Source organism: Poecilia latipinna, unplaced genomic scaffold, assembly GCF_001443285.1.
Source record: "Poecilia latipinna isolate Pla-1442-1.1 unplaced genomic scaffold, P_latipinna-1.0 Scaffold92, whole genome shotgun sequence".
In the NCBI taxonomy this organism is placed as follows: domain Eukaryota; kingdom Metazoa; phylum Chordata; class Actinopteri; order Cyprinodontiformes; family Poeciliidae; genus Poecilia; species Poecilia latipinna.
The window spans coordinates 149,760-161,816 of NW_015112708.1; the positions used below are offsets into that span (position 1 = coordinate 149,760).

At 41.7% G+C, this 12,057-nt stretch overlaps 1 protein-coding gene across 1 annotated transcript; it reads right to left on the reverse strand.

Annotated features, from left to right (window-relative positions):
- Positions 1-556: 556 nt before the first annotated feature.
- On the reverse strand, positions 557-12,057 carry LOC106941254 (DENN domain-containing protein 2A-like). Its single transcript, XM_015024211.1, has 20 exons — positions 10,652-12,057; positions 9,915-9,965; positions 7,750-8,952; positions 7,543-7,634; positions 7,276-7,370; positions 6,995-7,204; positions 6,817-6,910; positions 6,676-6,726; positions 6,351-6,538; positions 5,313-5,422; positions 5,133-5,202; positions 4,717-4,794; positions 4,505-4,645; positions 4,094-4,242; positions 3,474-3,651; positions 2,752-2,793; positions 2,551-2,659; positions 1,347-1,619; positions 1,178-1,264; positions 557-1,101 (listed from the first exon to the last, which is right to left on the reverse strand). The coding sequence occupies exons 2-20, from the start codon at positions 9,950-9,952 to the stop codon at positions 1,070-1,072; spliced, it is 3,240 nt and encodes a 1,079-aa protein (XP_014879697.1). The 5' UTR covers positions 9,953-9,965; positions 10,652-12,057; the 3' UTR covers positions 557-1,069.

Here is a 12,057-nt window from a genome sequence, read left to right on the forward strand (position 1 = left end):
GCGTCACTAGAAGAGAAGGCACAGTGAATCTTTGTTTTGAAGGTAGATGTGACCTTGATTTAACCTCAGATATTTTCTTCTTCTGTGGCTCACTGGAGTCCCACAGCCATAGAAATATGTCATTTATCAGTCTGGAAAGGGTTACAGTAATTTAGTTTCCCGTCTTAAACTTCTATAAATCAGGATGTGTTGCTTTACAAGATTGTTTTGCCTACTTCATGATGTCAGAAAGTAATGTCTTGACTCTCTACTCAGGAATCCTCAGCAGGCACTAACCTTTATTTTAAACAATGCACTACTTAGTCTTTGCTTTGCAGATGTGTTATGTGCTCATACTGACATTGAATACCGTCTTTCCTGTGAGGTTTGTATCTGTTTCATTTCTGTGACTCACAGAATCGAGCTGTGAAGCTTTTGCCCACGACTCAACACTGATGATCCTTATAGTCAAAAATGCAAAATATCTTCAACTACATTAAGATAGTAGAAAATGACACTGATACATTTATACTGGCACACAAACAGAGACATTTTTCCCCCAAGAATGCAGCTTTTGTTTGACCTGAAGTAATTTAATCAATTTTCCAAACAATAATATAGAAAGACACAAATATAACGGCCTGAAAGAAACCTGAAGGATTTTTGGAGCAGCGGGCAGGTTTGTCTTTTTCTTCTCTCTAATACAGCCCCCTGCTGGAAACAGTAGAAAAAACTACAAACATAAAGTCAAACCATCGTTTTATTTTTCTGGTGTGCTTGAAAATGAGTTTGTCATCAGCATGCTGCGCAATGCCAAAAAAGATGGCACCATGTACATTCCCATTTGAAAATCTCCCAAACAAGATCTGAAATATTTATATAAATCCTTAGTTCCAGGTGTCTTCATCTTTCCAGATATAAACCTGCTTTTAAATGGCTGACCAACTTTTCAGTCAAAGTATCTCTCGGCATTCTTGAAGCTAAACCGCTGCCTCACTGGTCAAAAGTTCGCAAAAAACAGGACAAGTTCCAAGAAAAATCCTTGAGTTTACAATCAGGATTTTCTTCTTTTGTATGTTGCCTCTCTTCATTATCTCTTAGAAAGAAATTTCATTCTGTTTCCTGGAGGAACCAAAAAAAGAATAATTTAAGGTGGGTCAATTATCTTGTTAAGCTAACTGACTCGAATTGTTCTTACCCAGTCCTTTGAGAAATCTGTTGACCCTCCGGTGTTCATTCTCATTGATGGAGTCCAAATACTCCTGCACTCTCACTTCAAACAGTCCTGTTGATAACAGGGAGGGTCAAAATCATCAACATTCACTCAATCTCCCGAGCCCGAAGCCCTTCTTTCTCCTTTTCGGTACCTCTCAGAGCTTGCCGATGGAGCTCTCTCTCCTGGATAAACCAGCCAAACATCTGGGTCTCCATGAAGACCTCCAAGAAGCGGCGCGCGGTCTTGGAAGGGATCGCTTTCCGGAACCCCTCACGTTGGAACGCGCAGGAAGCGGGAGAGGACGATGAAGAGGAGGAATATCCGTCTTCACGTTCGGCGGTGATGAACAGCGGGTAGTGTCCAACTAACTCCACAAAGAAGCGGACAAAGGCCTCAGACACAACGGTGCTAAGATGACCAGTGTCTAAAAAGAGAAAGAAGAGGTGGAGTTTCATCAAACTTCAAACTTTTCCATGCCATGACCTCTTCAATAGCATTAGCTTGTGGCAGGAACCCCCTTTGCAAACACATAGAAAATGCTAAAAAACATCTAAAGAACTTTTTTATCACTTTTATGCTCTATTCAATAATTGATGCATTCTTAAATAAAAACCTTTTGATTTTAGTTGACCATGAGTTCTTAGAGGGGTTTTTTCTTTTTTTTATTTTGAATCTATGGTTTCTGTTTAACTTTAAGTATTTCTCAAAGAAATGTGTGTAATCTCAAATGGGTTTCAACCGAAATCAGAGGTATATTTAAGTTATGTTTGGGGGAAGTCGTAAACTGTTAATATTTTACCTGCAGTGGCTCTTGGCCCTGTTCATTCATTACACATTTAGATTGACGGTTCTGGTCAGAGTGCCTGAAGCAAATTTTTAGTGAATGCTAATTTATTGATTGTTTTTTGAACTGTCTTAATTTCTTATTTCCATATCAGGCAGGTCTGGGATAATCCTAGTGGGAATAACTTTACGATTGTTTCTTTTCTATTCTTCTGCGTCTATGATCCAGAGCATTATCACTCTCCAAGAGTCCGTAACGAAAACATTGTATGTCTTTGTTCAGCTGAGCTAAAAATAGAAGAGTATATAGTCTTCAAGGTCAAAGTGACTCATATGAATGCACCAGAATAGGGCATAATAATTATGAAGGTAATAAAGGGACGGGTCAGTGACTCGGAATGCCCTTTTATTTACCTTAACGGCCCTATCAGCAACTTATAACAATGAAACCCAGGATAACTGAAGAAGCCTTTAGATTAAGAAACTAAACATAAGATATTGACTGTTTGGAGCCTTTTTCATATAATCATACTTTCACAGACTGATCACTATAAAGCCCTGTTTTGTCTCACCACTGATTGAGTCTGCTCCTCTGTCGTTAGCAAGTTCTCTTCTTCTTTCTAGAACATTCTCCAGAGCTGACTGAAGCTTAGAGGGCAGTATTGAGTCCTCATCATCCAACTAAATGTGCAATAGAGAAATATTATTTACAAGAAGGCCAATGCGTGTCCTTATTCGTAAAGATCACTTAAAATTTTGAAATATGCATTCACCTGTCTGAGAAGTCGATTATTGCCGAGATCCACGACAAGAACCTGCACACAGAAAAACCAAGTGGTGTTATCTTTATCCAGCAAACATAAAACTGTACAGATAAACAAACCAAAGCAAGAATAAGTTTCAGATGCAAAATTTAAAGGGGCAGCATTATGTATTTTCCAGACTCATAGAAGCAGTTTTTAGCACAATCTAGTCACTGGTACCTCCAGTTGTTATAAAAATGACTTAAAAGAAAATTGACTTTTTAATTCAACATCTTGAAATTGGGCCTCTGGGTCTTTAAAAATTGCTGCTCTTCCTGAAACTCAATCTTCAGGAAGTCATCACAACATTCCTCCTCTATTAACCCTTTAACAGCACTTTTACCAGTGCTATACTGAGAAGTAGAAGCGCATAAGGTGTTTGCTAATTGCTGCAGACTAGTCTGAAGGAGCTGAGTGGGAGGATGGCAGGAGAGAGCAGAAGAGAGGCGGAAACTCGGAAACGGCTCTGAGGAGGATCTAGATTTCAAAGGCGGCGCTAGACTCACCCAGTTGTCACATTTTGCACAACTGAATGGTTGCCACGGGAGATTAAAAGATTCCTCAAACACGCAGGAAAGAATCAAGGTATGATTTGATGAGGGAATAACATTATGACATGATGTACAGCTCAAAAAGTCAATTTTACATAATACTGCCCCTTTAAGCTTTGCTGCCTGTCCCTCTGATCTGACCTCCTCCAGGGGAAGCTCGTTGAGTTGGGTTAAAGAGCTGGACAGCAGGCCGACAATGAAAGGGGTCGGAGTGCAGACGATGTCCAACATGGCGGAGGGCAGCACCGGGATGTAGGTGTGCTGCCAGATGAAGGGGTAGAGCAGAGCAACGACTGCGTGGCAGCACTGGGAGAGGGTACTGCAAGGACATGGAATTAAGCCGTGAAATGATGCTGGAGGATTTAATGGAAGAACACTTTTCCACCACTAGAGGGTGCCAAAGCTCAACACTTCTCAGGGAAAATCAAACGCCACCATTTCTGGCTTTTCCCAGAGGAGCAAACAAACCGGCCAACAATTCATCCACCAGATCCAGATGTCACTCTTGCATGAGCTCCTAATCCCTGGGATGCCTTACATTTATTTAAAAACATTGCTCTGGACCACCCACAATTTATCCAACTTCATAATGACAACATCCCAGAGATGCATGTCCCCCCCACCCCCTCAGGGAACAGTCCCACCAGCACAGTTTAATAAACACTGAAAGGAGGGCGTCTGGAACAAAATCTAATTCCAAAGAGATTTTTCTTGCTGGGAAGCTTGAGGAAATTGGTCACACTGAACGCGAATGCGCCCACCTGAGCTTATCAGCGGTGAAGATCACTCTTCTCTCCAGCAGCAGAGAGCTGAACACGCGGAGGAGCAGCCGCAGACTCAAACAGGAGAACAGGCATTCAAAGTCCACATGCTCTAGACGGGAGTCAGATGGCCGGCAGAGCTCCATCACCTGCACATTAAATACACTTTACCATAAACACCATTTAAAACTTGATGCAAAAATGAGTAATGGGTGATTTTGGCAAACCAAAAATATTAATGAAACATCACCGGGATTCCTCAAAATAAGTTCTGTGTCATAATTGATACATTGAACAATTCAAACTGCTGAAAGTGACTTGCATACAAAGATGGATTATCACAGAGTTGATGGAAAATGCATTGAAAGGCATTCCTTAATGTTCTGCATGTGTTTTGTCTTTTTGTCTCACCTCAGTGCCAGAACCAGGGAGGAAGGTTTTGATGTTGATGGTTCTTCCTGGAGCTGGAAACTGGGCTTCCATGATGGCTCTCATAAATGGCTGGACCAGAGCTGGGGAGAGAGCTCGCCGCCTCTCCACTTCATCCAACACCTGCCAAGTACGAAAGTACACTAAAGTCCTGCAATGCAGCAGCGTCGGTTCCGCGGTAGCAGGCGTTTTACCTTGGAGAACAGGTTGAAACAGCCGAGGTGACTAACGATGCAATAAACCTCCGGCAGGCGCTGGCCTTTTCCACTGGGCTGAAACACAGGAGAAAACTCACTTCCATTTGCTCAAAAACAGACACATTTGTCGCATCTTGAAACGTCAAAGGTCATCAGTGGAACTCTAGACGCATTAGGGTTTGACAAAGTGAGCCCACTCCCTTTGGAGATCCATAAACAGGACCATATGCACACTTTCACATGCGGAGTACGGTTCCCAGTCTCGGACACTTCCGCCTCGGCTCTGAGATGGGCCGTTTTCCCACAGGCACGTCCACCATTTTGGCATGTTTATTTACTCAGCCGACATTTGGTATTCAGCCACTTCCTGTTCAGTGACGTCACTTTTATTTACCCCGCTCGTTGATATTTACCAGTAAGCGGCGGCAGTATCCGAACCGCCTGCTGCCGTCCTCGCCGGTCAAAACAAAGGAGAACATCTCACTGTGAAATTGAAAATAAAAGCATAATCTGTATAGTTTTTTATTGCATTAGCTATAATTTACATTCCAGTAGAAGGCAATAAGAGTTGTGTCACATTGTAGAGTTTTCACCTTGGGTACATCTCCACAGGCCCCCAGTTTTTTGCGTCGGGGAAACAGAACTGAGGGATGATCTTCAGCTGATCCTCCGTCTCCCTCAGGAACTTGAAGCTTTGCTCCAACTGCAACATATATGAAAACAACTGAGTGGATTTTCTTTATTTTTAAAAATAAATTTCATCTTAACGCTATAGAATAGTAGGGTCCAGGTAGATAATCCAATTCTGTCTTGACCCCTGGATTAACATGAACAAATTAACAAATAAAAGATTTTTTTCATGCTAAAACCACAAACTTGAGCATATTTAATATGGATTTTATGCGATAGACAAACAAAACACAATGCATAATTGCAGGGTGAAACTTGTGGCATTTAAATATTCTAAAAAAAAATGAGACATGAATTTTTCACTGTCGCCTTTACTCTTATATCCCTAAATAAAATCCAGTGCTACCAATTGCCTTCAGAAAGCAATAAACAGCATCCTTACGATCAAGGAACGCTGCAGAAAAGTCAGAAAGAAAAAGTTGCAAAGAAGGTTAAAGTAGAGTTAGGCTATGTAACAATATCACTGACTTTTTGAACATTTCAAAAAGCTCAGTTCAAAATGAAAACAACATGGCGTAAATAGAAAGACCTGGTCGCTCAACAGGCCGTTACAGCAGAAATCAGTTTCACCTACTAGCATAAACTCTGCAGATACCACCATGCCCTGGGTCTGCTTTTATCTGGAGGTATCAGAAAATTGTTCGGTTTTTTTTATGTATAATTTTCTGTCCAGTTCGTGGATCAGATGCTACTTTGTGTTGTTCAAGCAAAGAAATCATTAGTTTGTGGAAAAATTCAAGGGGTGTGAATACTTTGAAAGAAACTGTACATAAACTAACAGACCTGAGGATTTATTTTTGTTGATCACATTCAATCATAAATCAAGTTAAGGTTCATATATGTTGTGTTTGGATTGGCGCCTTGCTATACGCCAGCAAGCCCAATAATCATAAAGTTAATTTTTTTTTCAAACTAGACGACTTTAGTGCTTCTCTGCTGACCTTAAGGGGGAACTGCTGTGTGACTTCTGGCATATAGTGGTCGCCGACCTTTGACTTCTGCAGTGAAACAACGAGGAAGTACTCAAACAGCTTGCGTTGGTGCCGCTCCTGATCCAGAGAGCGGCTTCTGGTGGTGGAGTCGTTGTAGTGGACCTGCGTCTTTCTCGGCTGCCTCAGGAGAGATCGAACTGGAACAGCACACAAAGATAAGATCGATTTAAAGATGGCTGCACAAAATAAACAAGACATGGACGGCCTTGTGAAAGCATTCATACCTCTTGAGCTACGAAGGTTTTTGTAATGTACTGTAAAAATCACACCTTACCTTTTAATCTGTCTTCAACTTCACTCTCAGAGTCGCTGTTCTCATCAGTTACTGCGAACAAAAGCCAAACAATCTACATTGCTGTCCCAAATATAAAAAGAACTCAACTGTAATTTTTCAGAGCAAAATAAACACTAAAACCTCTTCCAGAAAGAGTTTCGGCGTAGTGATACATCCTTCGCAGCTGTTTTTTTCTGCTCCGACCCTCAAATATACTGTTGATTTTCAGCACAACCTATTGCGGAGGGAAAAGGGTTGAATCAGTGTCAAGAAATACAGTTTTCCCAAAAGTATTTATCCTGTGATTTGCAATGCAGACTGTTGGTATCCTCCGGCAGGTGCGGCTGTAGGGATCCCCTGGGATCCAGGCGCCGTGTTCAGGCCCGGGCGGGGTGGAGGGCGGGCTGAGCTGGGGCGGAGATGAAACACCTCCGCTGTTGATGCCGTGGGCCGACTGGTTGGTTCTCTTCAGGTCCAGTAGCTTGAAGCTTCTGCCTGAGTTCTGTCTGAAGAAACCAGGTCTGGATGCCTAACGACAGAAAAACGTTACGATAACCTCGTTTAAGTTGCGTCTGCCTCGTGCTTTTTCTGTTTGTGAACCTTTGCTGTATCGGCACCAGGAGATGAGGGGACAGACTGCTGCGAACACTGACTCTCCAACTCTATGTCTTCATATGGGTTCTCATTGGATGAGTCTGCAGAAACAAACATATGTTTATATAATATTTCTTAGAATATGTAGACATGGTGGTATGGCCCTCGACACAGAGTTATGCCCATAAATGCTTCTAGAAAATAGAGAAAGTGAAAATGTTCAATCACCAAAAGCTAAAGGGGGCAATAAATTAAATGAATCAGTTGTCTGACCCAAGATGTCTTCATAGTGATGTTCCTGAGACAAGGGGCAGGTGAAAACTGGGCTGGGTGACCTTGTACGGTCTTCAAGGTCAAATGGTTTCCTGTCACAGTTGGCACAAAAGTGCAAATTACTTAGATAATCTCAGTGGATTTTGTTTAATACTTTGATATAATCTTCCCAGAAGCGTCACTGATTTGGTTTCAAACCATTCGTACCTGTTGTTAAGGTACCTGTCTGCCCTGAGTTTCCCATAGTAACCACAGGGGGGCTTTGAGGATGCCTTAGAGGAAATGGATGGCAGCGGAGGGAGGTTCCTCTTCCCTCTCCCCTCCTTCGAACTCGTTCCCATGGAGGCAGTCGCTGGATGTTGAAAGGTACGCTTGGGTTTGGGTACTGGATTGATGGGGAGGGCACCCGGCTCCGTGTACACGTTCTCCTGATTCTCCCTCCCTTCTCCATCCCACAAAGATCTACTCTCAGCTGAATCATTAAGTTCTTTCTTTTTCACCTCGACTTTTTTGTCCTTGCCCGGTGGGCTGAAGTAGTTTCCAAGCTCTGCGGGGGCTTTGCCATGGTTCTCCCCCAAAGTCTCCAGTTTCTTGAAAAGAGTAAACACTGCTCTCGTCTCCTCACTGGTTTGTTCTGACGATTTCTTTTCACTGCTCTTTTTTAGCATCCCAACTTGCTGTTTCTCAGTCGCTGGTGGAGAACAAGGCCTTGAATCATCACTAAGAGCGACTCTGTGACCTGCGTTTCTCTTGTCAGTTTTTGCTGTGTTGTCTCTGGACCTAGAGCTTGGATTGATCACTTGGGGCTGATTCCCAGGTAAGTGAGGCGAACAAGGAGTTGAATCATCTCGAGGAGTTTCTTTGCGACCTGTATGTCTCTTGGAGGCAGTCTTTTCACTGCTTTCACTAGAACTACTGCCACTATTAGCCACTCGAGGTTGTTTTGGCAGTTCATCAGGGGAACAAGGTCTTGAATTGTCACGCATTAATACATTTTCTTTCCCAAGGTCCTTCTCCTTAGTGGCTACTGTCCTGGTACTTTCAGTCCTTTGCTTAGCCACAGTTTTGCTGCTGCCATTTGTCAAGGAGTCGGTTCCTTTAATGCTTGCACACTTGCTCAAACTACTTGAAGTTAAATGTGAAAGAGTGGATTCTTTGTTCTCCCACAGAGAAATCTTGTCCTTGATGTTTCCCCCATTGGATCTTGGAAGTTTGGTTCTGACGGTGGTGCTGTCGGTGGGGTAGAGATCACAAACTGGTCTCCTGAAATCCATCTTTGACGAATCTTCACTCTGGTTCCACAGGTTGTCTAAAGGTGCAAAAGGTTGTTTTTTTGTCTGTTTTATTTTTTGCCCAATGTCCTCTATTTCCACTGTCACACTTCTTCCTCGAAGAAAGCCCAACTTTTGCCTAAACAAAGGATAAAAGCACACTTTTAGCTTTTGATTCATAATGAATTGGTCAGTCTTATAGCGTGCCAGAAATAAAATAAATGTACACTTCTAACTTTTACAGAAACAAACCCGCCAGAGTTTCCTGAACTTCTCATGCGTTCAGTGGGACGACCATTCATAGGACGCTCAGTTTTCATGGTGACAGTGGAAAAACTGAGCCTGAGAGTAAATGCCAGAGGGGAAACTCATGATCATCTTTTTCTCATCATCTTTGCAAAATAAACACATTCTTGGGCTGGGGCCAAATTTTGCTGGACTGTTAAGTTTTAATAAATAAACTAGAGGAAATGGGAAGCCCCAAGTTTAAGGACCTTCTATGGATGGGAGGATTAAAGGCCAGCTGGATGCTTTTCCTCATTTCTCAGGCTTGGAAAGGGAAATGTTTTGCATCTTTGAAATTCATACAGGTTCCACTGTTTTGTATTGACCTCCTTATGGGCAAAATGCTTAGAAACATTGTATTTTTGGCATATTTCTATCTATTCCTTTAGTAGAATAGCTAAACAATTTCATACTTGTTTGCAGCTTCCTCGATTTTTGCAAAACGTTACCAGCATTATTTTCATAAAGTGACTGAATCAGAAAAGATTTTACACTTTTTCCCATATATCACCTCATATTTCTATCTATTATATATTGAAACTGATATCCACATGGAGTAATATTATATAAACAAGCCTCTCTTTCTTAGACTTTTTTTAGTCTGTGAAAGTAATTGTCTTCATTTATGCCCTAATTTATTAATCACATCTGGGAGAACAGGTTTCAGGTAAGGTGCACCTTTATGCAGATGACTCTGTATTTAAAGGTCACTATGGTGATTATTCATATACATGCAGTCAGTTGCTGGTTCAACTTCCCACTGGTGAAATCATTTACAGTTGAGGTTAAAACAATAATCTGGGCTTTCGTACAAACCTGTCGACAGCTGTGGTGATTCTCTCAGCAGCCTCCATGATCACTGGACACCTGCAATAGTCAGAGTCAATTGTTTTGGATAGTTTACAATAACATATTGCTCCTAAAATTAAATTTCACAGCATTCATCTCAATCGATCAAAAGGAGTTGGCCAAATTCAACGAAAACACCACTGTATGACATGGTCAGGAATTCATGATGAATCTCTCTCGTCTGCTTTTTCGTTAATTTAAAGCTAATTCCTCTGTCACTTAGTCACTGCACTGGTCAAAAGCTAGCCTCCTGTGAGGACAAACATGCTCGGCATACTTTCACATGTCTCCAGGGCCAACAATTTAAAGTTCAGTGTCCTCCAAGATAGCACTTGGCCATTTCCCAGATCTGTGACTGCTGTTACCGTTTACAGTCACTGTGACGGTGTACATGAGCGGAGGGACAGCAAGCATCTTTAGAGAAGACGTAGAGAAGAAACACAGATACATATTGGCATTTTAAAGAAAAAGACGGTCAGGAGAACCCAGAGTGACATTATTGATTTTTACCAGAAGAGTAAAAAGTAGAAACAAACCCCACAACCTTCTGCTTTGATCCCATCTCAAGCATTCTTTTTTTAAACAGCAACTTGTGCAACAAACATGACAAATACCGACAGTGGAAATAACTTGCAAACAAACCAGGAACAGTGAACAACCTAAGAACAATATTTCTGTCACCATATTGTAAAATCATTTCTCACCTCCATCCATTTGATAAAACTGTGGCTGGCTGTATTTGCGGCTCCTATATCCATGTCCATCGGTGCAGCGTCCAGACCCCAGCAGCGTTCCATATGTAAAGACAGTCTGACAGGCTTCCCAACTTCACTCAAACCTTGAGCAGATGGTAAAAAGTTTCTCTCTCCAACTAACAAACTCTTCCTCTCTCCCCTCCACTGACTCTCTTCCAATCTGCAGCTTTCATTCACCCTCACTCTCCCACAACTCTGGATGCAGCTTCCTGCTCCTCTCCCTTCTTTGACTTGCTGCGTGCCCCTCTCACAGCTGAACAAGCAGAATGAATGGCTGTGTCCCGATGCTCCCTGCAACGATTCAGAAGCCACATTTTTAACCCGTGGCTGCGGGAGAATTTGTTCCATGGGACACGCATCGTCACATTAAATCACCTCCCTACCAAATTTGAAGTTTGTTGGAATTTCTGTCCCAGCTGTTCCTGCACTATGGTTGCTTACGCAGCTGCAGCAGATCAGATTTTTTGTGAAGAATTTCCAGTGCATAATCCTTTGATTTCCACTTTACATCTTCTTTGCTTTAGTCTAGAATATAACATTTCTTAAGAAGCATTGAAGTTTGTTGTAATGTGACAAAAAATGTTGAAAGGAGTTAACAGTCTTTGCTAGACACTGTTAATATTATGCTAGATTTGGGAGCATAAAATGCTTCCACAACTAATAGAGCAAAAAGGTGGCTCAATAACTAACTAAATAACTGGTTTTAAAATGCATGAAGTTGCTTGAGAGCCAACAGCAGTTGTTTCAACCATCAGGAGGAGCACCAACATGAGGCCTCTTGTCTAAGCAGCTGGCTATGGCAAGCCATTTGTGTAAAAATTCACAATTTTATTCAGGCCCCTTGAATCAGTTTTTTTTTTTTGTTTGTTTTTTTGGAGAACCACTGCCAGGTCACTCTTCTAAAAGAGACCTTGGATAAATTACTTAATTAAATCTACTTCTGTTTTTGTGTTAATTACTATATATATGTAAATATTTATTTGTAGGTTTTGTTTAATAAATGTTATTGTATAGGTTAGGTGGACGATGAGTGGGCCCTCAAATTGAATTCTGCTTAGGAGCATGTCACTTTGACCAGGGGAGGCTCTGCGTTCAGGAAAGGAGGCGAGGCAACAGAATGCAGTCCAGATGGATTTATTTAAAAGCTGCAGGTCACATTTGAACCGACACCCACTTTCACAGTGAGACAGACGCTGGCTTTTATACTTTGGGCAATTCCAACACTCGTACCAGGTAAAAGGGTGATAAAACAAAAGAAATAAAGATTTATACACAAACCTAACACAAAACAATAAATGGTACCAATAAATATTTACATGCATGCAAATCATTACTAAACTAATCAATCAAAGAAT